The sequence below is a fragment of the Perognathus longimembris genome, chromosome 2 (genome assembly GCF_023159225.1).
Source record: "Perognathus longimembris pacificus isolate PPM17 chromosome 2, ASM2315922v1, whole genome shotgun sequence".
Taxonomy (NCBI): domain Eukaryota; kingdom Metazoa; phylum Chordata; class Mammalia; order Rodentia; family Heteromyidae; genus Perognathus; species Perognathus longimembris.
Window position 1 is genome coordinate 9,206,980 of NC_063162.1, and position 18,612 is coordinate 9,225,591.

At 48.6% G+C, this 18,612-nt stretch overlaps 1 protein-coding gene across 2 annotated transcripts in view; it reads left to right on the forward strand.

Moving 5' to 3' along the window:
• Window positions 1–18,612, forward strand: part of Rgs10 (regulator of G protein signaling 10) — a 36,510-nt gene that overhangs the window by 6,573 nt on the left and 11,325 nt on the right. Inside the window, exons 1-4 of one of the 2 annotated variants that reach the window (XM_048338133.1) lie at window positions 960–1,049; window positions 9,013–9,131; window positions 10,477–10,563; window positions 17,862–18,005. In XM_048338133.1, the coding sequence (XP_048194090.1) occupies window positions 1,043–1,049; window positions 9,013–9,131; window positions 10,477–10,563; window positions 17,862–18,005 (357 nt within the window). In that variant the 5' untranslated portion in view covers window positions 960–1,042. Of the gene's footprint in view, window positions 1–959; window positions 1,050–9,012; window positions 9,132–10,476; window positions 10,564–17,861; window positions 18,006–18,612 lie in introns of those variants that run through there. The other variant, XM_048338134.1, reaches the window with a different exon arrangement.

Below are 18,612 nucleotides of genomic sequence, written 5' to 3' on the forward strand. Positions count from 1 at the left end.
TTCTTCTTCCAGTGCCTGTACTGGGGCTTGAATTTAGGGTCTCATTTTCCCTCTTGCTTTTTTTGCTCAAGGCTAAAGTTCTACCACTTGAGTCACTCTTCTTCTTCTTCTTCTGGCTTTTTGCTTGTTGGAGAGAAGAGTCTCACTGACTTTTCTGCCCAGTCTGGCTTTGAACCGCAATCCTCACTCTCCTAAAGTAGGCTAGGATTTATAGACAGGAGCCACCGGTGCCTGGTTCCTTTCTTTTTTTTTTTTTTAACAAGTTACTTTACCTCTCTGTACCCCACTTTCCTTACTCTGTAAGATGGGGCTACCCATGGGAAAGTGTGGATAGTTACAGTAGGTGCTTAGTGAATGTTAGCTACTTCTAGTTGCCGTCATCTTCCTTTCTGTGCCCTCTGACGCCTTCTCTCAGTGTCCAGCGCAGCTCATTCCTCGGGAGTCATTGATCGTGACTACAGGAGAGCCAGACAGGAGGCCAGCCCTGCGGAAGACACAGCCCTGATGATTAAGAAGCATACGGTCCTCAAGGGGAAAAGTCACTTTAGCTTAAAAAACATTAGATGAATTCATAAGTATTTTTGCAGAGCTGGGGGTTCACCAAGGGCCTTATGCAGGCTAGGAGCCCTCCACCCCACACAGCTACCCCTTAGCTCTGAACCTGAGGCCAGAGCAGGGAGCCAAGAAGAGAACAGAAGGGAAGCCTCGGAGGAATCACAGGGGCTTCTGGGAAGTAAGAAAATCAATGGCCATCTTCATTTTTAGCTCAGGATGGGACCGCCGGGTCATTTTCTTTGCTCTGAGCCTCTGTCTAGAAAGTGGGGAGGCTACAAATAAACAGTTGGGCCTTCTTATTTCCTTCCCTCTAATAGACACTGGAAACCAGTCAGTGGCCATCTGTTGTTTAGTCCACTCAAAAGAGGATGTTGAGGCTTGCTTTTTGTCTGGACCTAAGGGTGCTGGAGAGCCCGATAGTCCCTGCCTTTCTCTCACAAAGCAGCCCAGAGAAAGCAGCGTGGAACAGCCCGAGCGGACCCAGAGCATGGAGCGTGAGGAATGCCCCCTCCCTACTCCCTTCGTGGTCTTCGCTTGCTCTTGCTGGGGTCCAGGGTGGGCAGGGACGGGGGGAGGGGGGGTACTGTGCACACACAAGTGCCCAGGCGCCCCAGAGTGCTGTTTGATGCGCTTCAAGGCCGGAGCTCTCCTGGGAAAATGCCTTGATGCTCCCTTCCTGAGCTGAGCCAGCTTTCTGCCGTAGGTCTTTCTGCTCTTTATCATGCATGCTTGCTATTATGATTGTTTTAAAACATTGTCACTTTCATTATTATTCTCTACTATCTGTAGCTCACATCTGCTCAGCCAGGGCATTGAATGCCTGCTAGGTAGTTCTCAGAACTACAAACTAGAGTCTACAAACTCTACAAACTACAAACTTAAGTGATATTTAGATATAGAGTTTCCATGATGCTGTTTCTTCCCTGCCATTTGTAGATCGCCATTTAGAGCAAATGGACTCTTTATTTTAAATTGGGCTGAATTTTTTTTTAATGTAGTCCTCTTCGTGTGGTATGGATGATGGTAGGTTTTTAAATAAATATATGGGGTATGTAACTTGAAACGTCACTAGAGAAGTAGAGAATATTTTGAAAGGAGGATGGGATGTGTGCGTGCGTGTGCATACGCATGCATACATTACATGAAATTGCTTTGGAATTTAGAGTTAATTTCTCTGCCTTTTCCTGGGCTTGACTATTTACTTTGGTGTCTGTTAAATTTTGGAGTTTGGGAGTACTTAAGACTGATCTTCTGAGGATACAATTCCCTTTGCCGTTGAGGTAGGAAGATACTGAGAGCTTACTAAAATGTTATTTGACCTGGGGAAATCGTCCATTGCTAGATCATGATGTAGACCTTTCTGCAGATTAACAGCAGAAATTCAAGCTGCCAGTGTTCTGTTCTGAGGAGTGTTGTAGGTGCTTTTTGAGTGTGGATTTCTAGGGAATTAATGTCTGGGGGAAAAAAATCTCCATTAGCTATGACATCATAGCATCCATAAATAATGCATTGTAGAATAGGCTGCAGCGGTCTGCACCGTCATGCCGCACCCGTCTTTCAAGAAGCAGCTTTCACTGAAATCAGAAACCTCATAACGTAAATGAACATGGGAATGTGTACACACTGTGTCTGTGTGCTAGATGGTCTTGCCCCGATCTCCTGTGACTTTTTTCTGCATAGAATGGGTCTACATTGCCCAGGATTTTCCTGGCCCAGCCTCAGTGTGACTATTAGCAAAAATAATAAATACAAGCAAGCTGGGCACTGGTGGCTCACAGCATAATTCTAGGTATTCAGGAGGCTGAGATCTGAGGATTGCAGTTCAAAGCCGGTCCAGGCAGGAAAATCTGTGAAACTTATCTCCAATTAGCTACAAGACAACTGGAAGTGAAGCTGTGGCTCAAGTGATAGAGTGCTAGCTTTGAGCTAAAAAGCTCAGGGACAGCACCTAGGTAGCAGTAGAGCCTTATGGGAAAGAGCAGGTAACCCTGGACTCAAGACTGCTTGGCTTTGGACCAAGACTCCCAGTTTCCTAGTTGGATGACCTTTGCAAGTCCCTGTGTCTCAGTTTCTTCATCTGTAACGGGGTGTGGATGCTATTAACCACATTAAGAGTGAGGGTTGAATACTTTAACTCACGTGGAAAGCTCAGAGTAGTTCCTTTTACATTATGAACAAATTCACAAGTGTTAAATGCTATTATCTCATGAATCCAAAGATAAATTAACTGAAAAAGTAGTAATGGGGTCTGGGAATGTGGCTTATGGTAGAATGCTTGCCTAGCATGCACAAAGCCCTGGGTTCTATTCTTCAACACCATACAAACAGACAAAGCTGGAAGTAGCACTGTGGCTCAAGTGGTAGGTAGAGTGCTAGCCTTGAACAAAAGAAATTCAGGGACAGTGCTCAGGCCTAAGTTCAAACCCCAGGACTGGCAAAAAAAAAAAAAAAGTAGTAATGGGTATACAAAAATGTAACTATCTAAAGTTCTTTTTAAAGAGTCCTACTTGCTTCAGCGCCTCATGGTCTTGATAGCTTATACCTGTAATCCTAGCTACTCGGGAGATAAGAAAGAAGGGGGGAAGGGGAGGAAGGAAGGAAGGAAGGAAGGAAGGAAGGAAGGAAGGAAGGAAGGAAGGGCGGGCCTAAATCTGTAAGCTGTGGCTCCTTGACATTGAACTCTAGAATCATGAGCCAAAATAAACTTTAAAAAAAAAAGTTAGCTTGCTTTAGGCATTTCATTATAGTAGTAGATTCCTTCATGAAACTAAATAATGAGTCAAAGTACAAATGCAGCTAAGTGAATGGTGCTTGCAAATGCTTCACCATCAAGATCTGTCTTATGCTGCTGTGAACCCAAAAGGATGAAAGCAAAAAGGAAGGACACAGCCAAAAACCTTAATTAGAAGTCAAGGCAAAAGTCTTAGAAAAAATCCTAACCAATATTTCTTTTCTTTTTTTTTTTTTTTGGCTAGTCCTGGGCCTTGGACTCAGGGCCTGAGCACTGTCCCTGGCTTCTTCCCGCTCAAGGCTAGCACTCTGCCACTTGAGCCACAGCGCCCCTTCTGGCCGTTTTCTGTATATGTGGTGCTGGGGAATCGAACCTAGGGCCTCGTGTATCCGAGGCAGGCACTCTTGCCACTAGGCTATATCCCCAGCCCCCCAACCAATATTTCTGAGAAAGATAAAAGTGCGTGAGAGGGAGGGAGTGAAAGGATCCCATAGGCAATCTATGGAGGAAGAAAGTGGGCAAAAGACAGAAGGAATTTCTCTTTATCAAAGGTGTCCAGAGCAGAAAACCAGTCATGGTGGCTACTGAGAGTAGCTTCGCCTTAACTTTCTAAGCCAGCCTTGGAAATGACTTGCTCTTTCTATGGCAGTCAGTGTGACATTTGGTAGAGGGGAGATGGAGCTACTAGAGAACCAAATGAAGGGTCCATCCATTTCCTGTGTTCCCCGGAAGCCTGATGTCCTGCACAGGGGTTCCTACAGGGGACAGGTGGTCTTGAATACTCCTTTCCATGCAGTGTTGGCTCATCTGGGCCACTTTGCACAAATCATTTTTCCCCTGGACTTTGTTTCCCGTTATAGAGTAAGGGGCTAGAACAGATGGGGGGAGTCATACAGTTCTTTTGTTTAAATAAAAGTAGACACAGAAACCTAACATGCAAAAATAATTCGTGTATGAAATAAATAAAGGGCTTGGGTAGGTGACACTGAGCTAGCCATTGGACCAGTTATCTGTTGGTGAAATGGAACCCAGTGTGTGTGTTTATTTGCCAGACGGCATAGCAGTAGAACCTTAACATGGGTTGAATTATTTCTGAGAAGTGCCAGGAGGTTTGGCATGCTTTCAGACCACAGTTGAAAATTTATAGCAAAGGAGTTGTTCGACAGTAAGAGAACTGGCAACTGTGGAGATGGTTCCTGGAATGGCCACTTGTGTCTCTGTTTATTTATGTGAGAGAGGATCTGCTAGGGAAAAGCAGAAACTAGTACAGTATTCTTTGGACAGGGAATGCAGCAGCGGTAAGTAAGGTGGCCGAAAGCCTGGCAGAATGAACCTTGCTGCAGAAACTTCTTAGAATGATGATCTTTGATTTTTGGAAAGATGCTTCACACTCAGAAGCTTGCTGTTCCATTTGGACAAAGAGAGTAGGGAATGAGTTTCCTCTCTGTGAGTTGAAGAGTTACTTTAGAAAACCATCCAAGTGGGGAGCCAGCCAGGCCCTGGTGGAGCCTACCTATTATTCTACTCAGGAGGCTGAGATCTGAGGATCATGGTTCAAAGCCAGCCTGGGCAGGAAAGTACGTAAGACTCTTATCTCCAACTAATCACCAAAAAGCCGGAAGCTGAGCTGTAGCTCAAGTGGTAGAATATTAAAAGCCCCGGGACAGTGCCCAAGCTCTAAATTCAAGCCCAGGACTGGGGGAAAAAAAAAGTGGGGAGCGGGTGACTCACACTTGTAATCCTGGTTACTCAGGAGGCTGAGATCTGAGAATAGGGTTTGAAGTCAGCCTGGGCAGAAAAGTTGGTGAGACTCTTAATCTCCAACAAGCCACAAAGAAAGCTGGACTAGAAATGTGGCTAAAGTGGTAGAGCTTCAGGCATGAGCAAGCAGGTCGAGACCCTGAGTATGTGAAAAAAGAAAGAAGAAAACCATCAGGGCCATTTGAAGATGTTTGGATAAGTTGGCCTCTTGGTGGAAAGAATGGGGTTTCCCCATAATCTCTTCCTCAGTCACCAGTACGTTTCCATGCATGGTTCCTGCTGGGTTTCTAGTTGTGTTTTCTTCTTTTAGGTGCTGAGAGATTAATCTCAGTAAGAGGTTACAGTACAAAACCAATACAGTTATTCATACCTGTCATCCCAGCCCTCAGGAGGCTGACATGACAGAGGATCATGAGTTCAAGGCCAGCCTGGGCTACATAGTAATACTTAGTCTCTTAAAAAAAAAAAAAAGAGGCTAGGCACCAGTGGCTCACCCCTGTGATCTTAGCAACTCAGGAAGCTTGAGATCTGAGGATCATAGTTCAAAGCCAGACTGGGCAGGAAAGTCTATGAAACTCTTATCTCCAATTAACCACCAAAAAGCCTGAAGGGGAGCTGTGGCTCAAGTTGCAGAGTGCTAGCCTTGCACGAAAACAAACTCAGGGACAGCACCCAAGCCCTGGGATCAAACCCTATAACTGGCACCAAAAAAAGTGTGTGTGTTTCTCCCCAGTAGAAATCACATAGTAACAATATGCAAAGTCCAGGGGATTCGATACAATTTCTTTCTTCTTTTTTTTTTTTTTTTGCCAGTTCTGGGGACTCAGGGCCTGAGCACTGTCCTGGCTTCTTTTTACTCAAGGCTAGCACTCTACCACTTGAACCACAGTGCCACATTTCCTGCCTTTTCTGTTTATGTGGTGCTGGGGAATCGAACCCAGGGCTTCATGCATGCAAGGCAAGCACTCTACCATTAAGCCATATTCCCAGCCCCTACAATTTCTTTCATAAACATTTTTAGTTGTATTGTCCTCTAGCTTTTCAGTAGTTAAAATGTATGGTTTTCCATTAATATTTTCAAATGAATTGTCATGTTGATTTCTTAGTTAAAAGTTTTATTTTCTCTTTGCTTCAAAATGCCCCTATAGAAACATGGCCGTGCACACGGGACTTTGATGAAAGTGAACTATGCAACTCGTGGGTGGAGATGGGGGGAGGGAATGGGAGAGAATGAGGGCACGGATGAGGCTGTGTGAAAGGAAATGTACTTATTACCTGTTGGATGTAAATGTAATGCTGCTGTATTTCACCTCTAAAAAAACAACAACAAAGTAAATTTTTTAAAAAAGAAAGAAATGGGCTGGGAATATGGCCTAGTGGCAAGAGGGCTTGCCTCATACACATGAAGCCCTGGGTTCGATTCCCCAGCACCACGTATATGGAAAATAGCCAGAATAGGCGTTGTGGCTCAAAGTGGCAGAGTGCTAGCCTTGAGCAAAAAGAAGCCAGGGACAGTGCTCAGGCCCTGAGTTCAAGGCCCAGGACTGGCAAAATAAATAAAGGAAGGAAGGAAGGAAGAAAGAAGGAAAGAAAGATGGCTCTAGCTTTGAAAAAAAAAGTCAGTGGGGAAAGAAGTATTAGCTATAAAAGTAGTTCACTTGCTAGAGAGAGGAGAAGGAAGGAACAAACACTGGTTGAGAATCTACTGTGACCCAAATATGTTGCCAGGTTCTTGATACTTCCTTTATTTCTCCCAATTATCATGTGATAATTGTACACATACGCTCATATATTGGGTACTGTGGGGGTATTTCAGCACACGTATACAATGCATAATTACCAGATCAGGGTAGCTGAGTTGTTCTCTACCTCCGCTTTGTGTTGGGAATCTTCCCGTCTGCTCTGCTTCCTATCATGAAACACACAGTTGGTGCTTCTTTTCTGAATCCTTAGGATTATCATATCGATCAGGGGATTACCTTCAAGTGCACGGAAGAATGTTGCCCAAGGTCATGTATAGTTTCAACTGGCCCAGCTAGGCTTTGGACCTGGGCCCATCTAAAGTGGCATGCTGGTACTTTTTCCTTGGCTACAGGACCCAGTCAGAATCTGCAGAGTGAACATATTTGTGCTGTCTCTTCCTCTTTGGCCAGGTGGCCACCGTGCATTAGTCAGAGACCCTCCATCCCCTCTCCCTTTGTTCAACAGGGTTGACAAGTCTTGAGTTAGTCAGAGGAAACTGCTCAGTGTGACCGTCTGATTCACACCGCACGCCAACACATTTAGGGTTGCTGGAAAACTAGAGCCTCGTGGCAAATGATGCCTAATACAGTGTTTTGCTTTTTGTGGTCATGTGTGTGTGTGTGTGCACACGCACGCACGCCACTCCTGAGACTTGGACCCAGGGCCTGAGCACTGTCCTTGAGCTTTGTTCTCAAGGCCAGTGTTCTACCACTTTGAGCCACAGCTCTGCTTTTTTTTTTTTTTTTTTTTTGCCAGTTCTGGGGCTTGAACTCAGGGCCTGGGCACTGTTCCTAAGCTTCTTTTTGCTCAGGCTAGCACTCTACCACTTGAGCCACAGCACCACTTTCAGCCTTTTCTGTGTATGTGGTACTGAGGGCTTCATGCATGTTAGGCAAGCACTCTACCACTAAGCCACATTCCCAGCCCCAGAGCTCCACTTTTGGCTTTTGGTGGTTAATTGGAGTTGAAGAGTCTCACAGACTTTCCTGCTTGGAATGGCTCTGAACCTTGATCCTCAGATATCAGCTTCCTGAGGAACTAGGATTATAGGTGTGCGACACCAGCACCTAGCTATGCAGTATTTTAAATGATCAAAATTAATGTAAAGGGGCTGGGGATATAGCCTAGTGGCAAGAGTGCCTGCCTCGGATACAGGAGGCCCTAGGTTCGATTCCCCAGCACCACATATACAGAAAATGGCCAGAAGCGGCGCTGTGGCTCAAGTGGCAGAGTGCTAGCCTTGAGCGGGAAGAAGCCAGGGACAGTGCTCAGGCCCTGAGTCCAAGGCCCAGGACTGGCCAAAAAAAAAAAAAAAAAAAAAAAAAAAATTAATGTAAAAACCTTCCTGAAGAAGAGCAAAAGTTTGAATAAAGGCCATAAAAGTAACCAGTGGGATCTTGAGTGATGGTAGAGGCTGAGGCAAAAGAAAAGTGAGTAAAGGCTGATCTTTGTTTAAACTTTTGGTATTTTATTCGTCATGGGTTGCTTATACTTATTTTGATATTAAAATTTTGGGGGCAAGCAGGTGCTGGTAGTTCACGTCTATCACACTAACTTCTCAGAAGGCTGAGATCTGGAGATCGTGTGTTGAAGCCAGCTCAAGCAGAAAAATCCAAGAGACTCCATCTCCAAGACAACCAGCAAAAAGCTGGGCTGGAGGCATGGCTCAAATGGTAGAATGCTACCAGAGCAAGCAAGCTGCGCAACCACAAAGCCTTGAGTTCAAATCCTGATAACAGCAAAAATGAAAAAAAGACATGAAGATATTTACCTTGATGCCTGAGTATTTGGCCAATCCTTTGATTTTTTTTTCCCCCCATTTTTACCTGACTCCTTTCTGCTCCATACTTTTTTTTTTGCCAGGCAGACTTTTGAGATTCGTGGGAACCTGTCCTGCCAGTAGCCCAATGTGGTTCTATGGCTGTGTGAAGGGTCAGGGCCCACGTCGCTGGTGGAGAGGGAATTCAAAGGCTGCCTGGGAGTTGGTCAGTGGACACGAGTGGGAGAAGGGTGTGTCAGGAGATGGCTAGTCCCTTCGTGGCTCTGAGCCTCAGTTTTCTTAGCAGTACAATGGGGAAATAGCAGCTTCGGCCATGTTACAATGAGTTCACCACCCCAGGCCCCGGAGAGCCAAGCCAAGAGGCTTGTGTTCTCAGCATCCTTGCAATGCATTGTGGGTAGACAGGATGCTCAGCCGTGACACCATCTGACTTGTTTTACAGACATCCATGACAGTGATGGCAGTTCCAGCAGCAGCCACCAGAGCCTCAAGAGCACAGCCAAGTGGGCCTCCTCCCTGGAGAGTCTACTGGAAGACCCGGAAGGCGTCAAGAGATTTAGGGTTTGCCTGTTTCATTGTTAACCGAGACTGACACATAGATAAAGAAGTGTGTGTGTGTGTGTGTGTGTGTGTGTGTGTGTGTGTGCACGTATGTGTACGTGTACGTGTGAGAGAGAGTCAGAGAGGAATCAGACCAGTCTTTAACACTATCTACCTCAGTGTGAGGCAAGACCTTCTCTATGCCTTGATTTAGTTGGAAAGGTTCTTATGACTGCCCCTAAATTACCACAGAGGTTCCTAATTTTCATCTAGTTAGGTGGGAGGGGAGGTCGGTGGTGGAAACAGGACCATGTGTGGGAGTGGAGTCTATAGGAAGGATTTCCAGTGTTGGGCCACCTGAGAAGGGTAGGCTGGGTCTCTGGTAGGGAGATTCTCTCTCTCTCTCTCTCTCTCTCTCTCTCTCTGTCTCGCTGTCTCACTCTTACTCAAAGTTAACACTCTACCACTTGAGCTACACTTCCACTTCCAGCTTTTGGGGTGGTTAATTGGAGATAAGAATCTCATGAACCTTCCTGCTTGGACTGCCTTTGAACCACGATCCTCAGATCTCAGCCTCTTGAATAGCTGGGATTCCAGGTGTGAGCCACTTGTGCCCAGCTGGTTTGTTCTTTTGAGTCTCGGATACTCTGTAAGATGCATTATTGCCAGTAAGGAAAGCTAGCAAAGTAGAAGTAGGAGAAGGAGCCTCCAAGAGGAAGGCTGATGGGTGGGGAAGCACCAGTGGGCCTAGGATTACTTTTCTGGCCAGGTGCCAATTGGAGGGCCATGTATGAATTCCAAGACTGTGTCTCGGAGACTTCTGTCTTTAATTGTTGGGTCCAGCAGGTTCCTAGGGAGGGCAAGGCAGCCTGGGCACCAAGGACATCAGGCCACGGTAAGCATCTGACGTCCAGGAGGTCTGTTCACTAACCTCCCAACAACACAGCAGGAAAGCACACCTCCGATCTCAAACGGCTCCACCCATGCCTCATGCCTCATGTGTTTTCTTTTGTTTAAAAAAAAAAATGGGTCTGGTTTTGGAGGAATGTACTTTGGTTAAACAATGCCTGGAAGGAACTAATACATCTTCCAGTTTAATTTACTTTTTGCTAATTTATTGTCAGCTTAGAAATGCCAGTAGATTCCTGTTCCATTTTCATTCTTCCTTACCATGTCAAACCCATGAAGGTCAGATGTGTCTGAAATTTGAGTGGGCATTAATGTTCTGCTTTTCAAGGTGGGATTTTGAAAGGATCAGGGGGCCGGGCTCTGCTGAATTTTGCCAGATCGGTTCTTAAAAGGAGATGTATCATTTGTCTATTCAAATGGAATACTCTGTGACTTTTTTTCTTCTGTTTATCCATAGGAATTTTTGAAAAAAGAATTCAGTGAAGAAAATGTCTTGTTTTGGCTAGCATGTGAAGAGTTTAAGAAGATGGAAGATAAGAAGCAGGTATTTTTTTTACCTTGTAGTTACTTTTTGGGTCCTAGTTTCCCTTTCCTGATAGAGGTACAGCTGTGCTAAAGAAATTGCCTAAAGAAACCTGATTCACATTAGATTCATGGGGAAGATTTAAGTTCCCCTTAGGTATCTCGTGTTGATCAAATATTAATAACTTGAAGAAGAATAAGTTAATCCATTTTTTTCAGTGGAGATGTTCAAACAGGCCAATATTTAAAGTGAAAAATAACGATTTATGTCATTTATGAGTTTGTCATTATGTACAGATTTTTTTTTAATTCGTGAATAAATCATGAGGCTGTCTCCCCAGAGGGAGACATGTGGCATTTTGGGGTACAGTAAAACACTAAGTAGGTGCACAGTGTTAAAAGAACATAGACTATTGCTGGCCGTCAGTTATTGAGAAATCATAGCAAAAGGGCTATGCTTGGCAGGCATGCTGTATAGGAAGTTTCTCCTAGGAGATGTGTGTCCTTTACTGGGGGTAATTTTTTAGTTCCTGATGTCTTCTGGATTGTCCACCATTGTGGGGGGGGGGGTTCATAGTTCAGACCACGCCGACGGCTGGGGCGTGGCCTCAGCCCGGGCACTCCCATTGTTCTAGGGGCTCCCTGCTAAACGCTTGCAGGCCTGGAAGTAGCATGGAAGAGCCGGGCATCTGGAGTGAGGCTGTAGGAAGTGGTCGGGTCTGGGACCAGCAGAGAATGTTTGTCCTTCCTCGGGGGCCTGTGCTGCTTTGTTGATTTTTTTTTTTTTTTACTTTTTTTGTTTTGTGCTGGCACGGGGGCTTGACCTAAGCCTTGCCTAGTTTTATCATGCAAGACTGGCACTGTACCACCTGCCACAGTTCCACTTTTGGCTTCTCGGGTAGCTAATTGGAGATGAGAATCTCACAGACTTTCCTGCCTGGGCTGGCTTTGAACACAGATCCTGAGAGCTCTGCCTTCTGAGTAGCACGGATCACGGACGTGAGCCACCGGCGTCGGGCTTGTGCGGCTTGTTTGCATCTCTGCCTGGCGGGGCCTCCTCTGCTTTGCCTTCTGTCTCCACCAGTACACTGAGGGAACCCTCCAGGTCTTGGAGCACTATGACTAGTTGCTTGTTTATTTGTGTATAGTTCTTATTCCCATCCTTGGAGACCTTTCCCCCTAGGCTTCTCTCACTTTCAGCCCGGTGCTACATACGTATCTGGATTCTTATATAAGACCGTCTCATGTGTCCATGTTGAAACTCATTAAAAAAAAACAAAACATTTTTATTGTTCTTTTACAGAGGGAGGGACTCATTTTTTTAAAAGTTAAACTCTTGCCTGACAGTAAAGCATCTCCCTGGGTGGACGTAGCCAGTAGGCTGCCAGGCTTGGGGCCTCTATCTCCAAAAGTTGGGCCCATGGGGTTGGCAATCCTGAGAGCTTGTAGGTACCCACCCAGAGAACACCCCACTGGCTCACTCAAAACCTGCCCTGGGGCTAGGAATGTGGCATAGTGGTAGAGTGCTTACCTAGCACGCAGGAAGCCATGGGTTCGATTCCTCAGCACCACATATATAGAAAAGGCCAGACGTGGCGCTGTGGCTCAAGTGGTAGAGTGCTACCCTTGAGCAAAAAGAAGCTCAAGGACAGTGCCCAGGCCCTGAGTTCAAGTTCAGGACTGGCAAAAAAGGAGCAAACAAACCACAAAAAGCCCCACCCCTCCCAGGCTCAGACAGGCTTCTATCAGCCTTGCTTTCTGGAGGTGGTAACCACAGATGCCAAGATGGCTTCCTGTGCCTTGAATCTCCTAGGCTGGCCTTGGAAGTATCCTGGATTGTGAAGGGGCTCTGGGAGTGGGAAACCCGGAAGGGAGGGTCTGCTTTGGAAAGGCCTGCAGGACAGGAATGCTCAGGGTTCCCCTTGTCTCCAGCACCCGGAAAAGGCCCAGAAAACCATTTACCCACGAGCTGCACCCCTGGTGTGAACACCTAGCTCAGGCAGGTGAGCAGGCGTCCACAGGTAACTTGTCCTGGGGTGTGAGGGGCCTGCCCTGCACACCGGAAGTGGAGCTCCCCGGGTGCCACTTTCGAGGTCACCCTGGAATCCCCTGGCACCTCTGCTGTGTCGCTTCAGATGGAGCCACCACATCTTTGTGGAGAGCCTGCTCCACGTCAGGCCCGGTGCAAGGCCCGGGGACACGGCCGGGACCAGCCAGAGGAGGTGTAGAGGAGACTGCGCAAGCGCGGCACGGGTGGAAATGGGAAGTGCTGGACGTGGGAGCACGGGCCGCGTGGTCAGGGAGGCAGGGGAAGTCACTGGCAAGCAGAGACCCGCAGGGGAGGGGGGGCGCCCTTCCCCTCACCCCGTCCCTGACACCCTCTCAGGTCCTCTGGAAGGCTGGAAACAGGGATGGTGCTGGGGAGGGCAGAGCCATTGGTGACCTTGAGGTGTCTGGGACTCAGTCTGGGCTCTGGGCAGCTGTCAAGTCTGCTCCTGTTCCCAGATGCAGGGGGAGGCGGGTGGCAGCCGGGACACCGCCACCGTCACCAGCTTGCTGCCCCAGCCGGGGGCCAGGCCTCCGAGCCAGGCCCGCCGGACAGGAAGTAAAAGCAGATGGCCCCCACTCCAACTTAGTGAGTTCCACAAGTGGAGGAGTTGGCGCTAGAGAAGTCGCCTGAGAGAATTTCATAACCAAATTTGCCACATGTGGCCCAGCAGGAGTCTGTCCCTCTGCAGTCTAGGCTGTTGTGGACTTGATGCAAATGTTGACTTTGTCTCTTTTTTCTTTTCTTTTCTTTTCTTTTGGTCCTGGTACTGAGGTTTGAACTCAGGGGCCTGGGTGCTGTCCCTTAGCTTTTGTGCTCAAGGCTGGCGCTCTACCACTTGAACCACACCTCCAGCCCTTCTTTCACATGTTTTGGTGGAGTCCAGTGAGCAACAGCTTCTTTTTAATCTCTCTTTTTTTTTTTTTTTGGCCAGTCCTGGGCCTTGGACTCAGGGCCTGAGCACTGTCCCTGGCTTCTTTTTGCTCAAGGCTAGCACTCTGCCACCTGAGCCACAGCGCCGCTTCTGGCCGTTTTCTATATAAGTGGTGCTGAGGAATCGAACCTAGGACTTCATGTATATGAGGCAAGCACTCTTACCACTAGGCCATAGTCCCAGCCCCAAGCAACAGCTTCTTAAGAAAGAGGACCTGGCAGGCAGAGGTAGAAAGACCTGTGGAGTGAAAATGTTACTTTCCTGCTCTTCCACCTCAGTGTTCACCTGATAGAAACTCACTTTGAATTTTATTGACTTATTCATTGTGGCACTGGGCATTGAACCCAGGGCCTTACATATACTAGGCAAGTGTTGTGTCACATCGCCAACCCTGTTTTTGTTTTTATGCTAGTCTGATGGCTTGAACTCAGAGCCTGGGCTCTGTCTTTTTTTTTTTAAGTTAATTTATTCAAATATGCACAATATAAGCTAAATGGTAGTGCCAGTCTTTGCTGCAGAATATATCAACAAAATTATCGTTTTCTGTTGACAATGTCTAACCTCATTGGTTTTTTTTTCTTTCAAATTTTTATTATCAAACTGATTTACAGAGAGGTTACAGTTTCATACGTTAGGCATTGGATACATTTGTCTTTTTTTTTTTTTTTCTCAAATCTAGCACTCTACCACTTGAGCCAGAGTTCCACTACAGGCTTTTCTGGTAGTTAATTGGAGCTAAGAACCTCATGGACTTTCCTGGCTCTGTTGCCCTCAAACCAAATTCCTCAGCTCTCAGCCTCCTGACTAGCTAGGATTACAGGCGTGAGCCCCTGGCGCCGGGCCTCATTCTGTTTTTAAAACCAACACGCGTGAATAGTGTGATTGGAGGGTGCGCTGTTCTTCCACGCGTCTGTCCCCTCTGACAGGATGGAGAGGAGGCACCCACCAGTGGGCAGGTGTGAGGGAGACCGGTGCGAACGGTGCTGTGTAGACGGGATGCGCGGAGCACTGGCCGGAGGGGACCTCGCTTTCCCTCTGTGGGAAGCCGCTGGCGTCTCTGTGACTGGAGAAGCATTGGCGCGTGGAGGTAGCAGCTTGGGGAGGGTGCTGGACTGTAGTGTTGGCTGAGCATCCATCTAGAGTCATCAGCCTAGACAGGATTCTGGAAAACTCCAGAATGTCGGGAGGACACAGAAGAACAGGAGCCAGTGATGGAGGCAGACAGACACAGGGAGATGCTGGAGAATCCTGAGACAGAAAGCCCTTTCAGCAGGCAGAGGAAGAAGGTGCAGGAGGGGCTCGGGCCTGGAGGCCAGAGAGCAGAGCAAGGCCCTTCTTGGTGACAGGAGAGTGCTGCTCCGAGCGAGTGGTGGTTCTGGGGCTGGGCCATGTGGTTCGCTTCTCCAGAATGCACAGTGCTCAGCAGCCGTGTTTGAGGTCTGACTCCCTGCTGAGAGTCACCGTGGACCAGGCATCGCTAGGCCTAGAGGACAAAGCCCCCCACCAAGGATGTCTAAGAGGGGGTCACCTGGGCACAAGTACTCCCAAATGTAATCATTACCACGCTAACAGACCTGGGTAAATGACCTTTTCCAGCACCTTCTGGGGGTGCTCAGAGGCTGGGCATGTTTGAATTGACCCCACCCACATGGCTGTTCTCTCCCTATCCTGACAGCAGCTAGAAGAGGGTTAACATAGCCCTGGAAAGATCTACCAAAATAGCACCAGTGACCGGTTCTTCTTTCTTGTTCAGTGTTCTCGGTCTGGACACCAGGCCTTCCCGTGACCGGCTTGCGGTCGGCTGTCTCAGGGTTTCCCTTTTCAGTCACACTTCCTATCCTGGCCCAGATAAGCCCTGCTGCTCAGCCCCCCATCCCCCCCAGCGCCTGCCCAGTCAGCCTGGGTCCCCGGCCTATTCTGGGAGACTCAGGAGCGGTGGCTGCCGGAGGGGAGAGCTGAGACCTAGGCCTTGTACACCCAGCACCTGCTGCTTCTTCCTCAGACACCTTGCCCCGCCTTTAAGATATGCTGGATTCACCTGCGCAATGTGTGGGCACGTGTGCGTGTGCGTGCATGCGTGTGTGCATGCGTGTGTGTGTGTGTGTGTGTGTAGAGGAAATTCTAGGGAAGGCTAAGCTTTTTAAGTGATTTCTGCCTGCAAACCTCCATGGAGTTCACTAATCTGACAGGCTGAAATGCTACTTCTGTGAAGTAGCTTTTCAACAGGAAGTGGTTTTCCAAAAGCGTTCCCTTCTGACAGAATGGGGCTAGTGGGAGGGAGCTCCCGGCTCCACGGAGGGGGTTATATTTGGGAGGCACGTCTCTCCTAGGCCTCCTGATGGTCCCCAGACCTGCCCTTAGAACAGACATATTTATCTCTGTGTTTGACATTAATGAATTGTTCATGTCGATAAGAGCAGAGCAGACCCGGTGCTGTACGCGTCACGCCCTCCTCCCGCCCCAGCCCCCCGGGTCTTCCTGTACGTTGGAGAGGCTTGCTTTCTTGGGTGGAACGGGGTCAGGCCTCAGTCTCATGGGGGTCTTTTGGCATCTAGTCTCCAGAACTGAACAAAGCTCCTTTCCTCCCAATTTCCAGGCACCAGTTAGGAGAGCCTTCTGGTGATTTCCCTAAGAGCAGAAGGTTCTCAGAGCCCGGGTCCCCCGTCATATAGTTCTGCGCATGCTCAGAGCTCTGGGAGGGCTCTCTGGAGAGGAAGGTGGCCGTCCAGCCCCCGCCCCAGTCACAGCTGTAGTTCCAGAGGTCTTGCTCAGGTCCCTTGCTGCGGAGGTGAAGGGGAGCCTGAGAACAGCTTGGGCTGCAGGTCAGGCACCCGTTTCTCTTAAGGAAAAGAGAACCATTGGGGTAGACCTGAGGGACTGGTAGGCATGATGTTTTGAAGCAAAGTCTTTACTGGGAAGCCTGCCTTGCCCATCAAGAAGCGTTCCTGCCCGGCGTGCTGGGTTAGGTGGATGAGCAGCTTGCCAACTCTGCCTCCAAGACAACGGAGGTAGGCACTGATGCCCCCCCCCCCCAATGGGTTAGTGTTTTGGGACTTCAGGGCAGGCATTGCTTATGAGTGGAACAGTCTGCTCTGCAAGGTGGACAAGTCGATGTGCTTCACAGATGGGGAGCTGCACAAAATCACGCCTGTAATCCTAGTTCCTCAGGAGGCTGAGATCTAGGGATTATGGTTCGAAGCCAGTCCACACAGCAAAGTCCATGAGACTCTTATCTCCAGTTAACCATCCAACAATCCAGAAGTAAGGGTGTGGCTCAAATAGTAGAGCTCTAGCCTGGAACAACAACCACAACCACCACCACCACAACAACAAAAAACTAAGGGCGAGCACTCAGACCCAGGCAGACGCTCCTGGGTCTTGTTTCCTCTCCTGGCCCTTCTCCTCATGAGGGAAACAGCCTAAGCGGGAAATGCTATTTCATCCGCTGGTCAGAAGGTGACACCCTAAGGTGTCTGCGGCACAGTAGGTGCTGGTGAGGAAGTGTGCGCGTGGTTGAGTCGACTTCTTTTATTGTGGTCAAAACACACAGAACCTAAAACTCTCCTCGATCCCTGTTTCTTTCTGTCTTGTGCTCAGGATAGCACCCAGGGACTGCGTGTCCTAGGCAAGCACTCTACCCCTAAGCTGCAGCCCCTGCTGCTCATCTTTCCCCTCATCTTTCTGTCTTTATGGATGCGTGCATTGTGGGTATTTCCCATGAACGGAAGCACATGCCCTGTGTCCTTTGGTGTCTGGTTTGTTTCACGTAGAGGAATGGTTCCAGTGTTCATTCAGGTTGGAGTGTTTCTCGGTGCTTTATTCTGTCTTAGGCCTGAGTAATGTTCTGCTGAGCCCTTCACTTGGAGAATGCACAGGGTGGCCCTGGCTGTTCCCTCTGAGCGAGGGCTCTTTCTCATCATTTCCGGATGACCGGTGTAGCGGAGGTGGGGCCTGGAGGACCGAGCCGGGCAGGGAGAGCAGCAGTCCTCGTGACCCCGGTAGAGAGCTTGACCCCGGGGGGCAGCAGCGGTTCTTTTTTTTTTTTTTTGGCCAGTCCTGGGCCTTGGACTCAGGTCCTGAGCACTGTCCCTGGCTTCTTCTCGCTCAAGGCTAGCACTCTGCCACTTGAGCCACAGCGCCGCTTCTGGCCGTTTTCTGTATATGTGGTGCTGGGGAATCGAACCTAGGGCCTTGTGTATCCGAGGCAGGCACTCTTGCCACTAGGCTATAACCCCAGCCCAGCAGCGGTTCTTTCTGTTGCTGGCCACAGGGCAGCGCTGGGCACAGGCCCGGAAAAGCTGCGCTGGCAGATAACAGTTGGCTCCTCTCTCTCCTGCAGATGCAGGAAAAGGCCAAGGAGATCTACATGACCTTCCTGTCCAATAAGGCCTCGACACAAGTCAATGTGGAGGGGCAGTCTCGGCTCAATGAGAAGATCCTGGAAGAACCACACCCTCTGATGTTCCAGAAACTTCAGGACCAGGTAACCTGCCTTCCCTGCCCACTCTTGGATTTGAGGAATGATTCATTCCAGGGAGTTCCGAGACACCAAATGCTGGACTCTGGTGGCCAGGTCATTCAGCTGGGCCGGCTGGGCACGCTGGTTGGTGAGGGAGTGGGCACCGGGACACACGGGGCCCAGCGGTGACCTGTGGGCTGACCAGCCTGGACTGTTCACTCTAGATTTACTCACTGTGTGAGCCTGCAGGATTCTCTGCCCTCTGGGCTCAGATGGGAAGAGAGGCGGGGGTTATGTGATGAACCTACCACGGAGAGCCAACATGGCTGCTACGGGAGAGACGGACAGAAGAGTCAGGAAATCAACCCATGCGGTTATCTATATACCTTCCCTAGGTATAAGGGGCTCTAAGGAGCTCTTGGCTATGAGCTGCTTCATAATGTGTCCCTGAGTCCGAATGACAGCATAAACATTTGCCAGGTGGTTCCAGTTAAAACAGGAAAAGGAAGGCTCAAAAATGGACTTGGGAACATTGGCTATGGGCGGCTCATACCTATACAGTAATCCTAACTACTCAGGAGGCTGGGTTCTGAGGATCCTGATTAGAAGCCAGCCTGGGCAGAAAACTCTG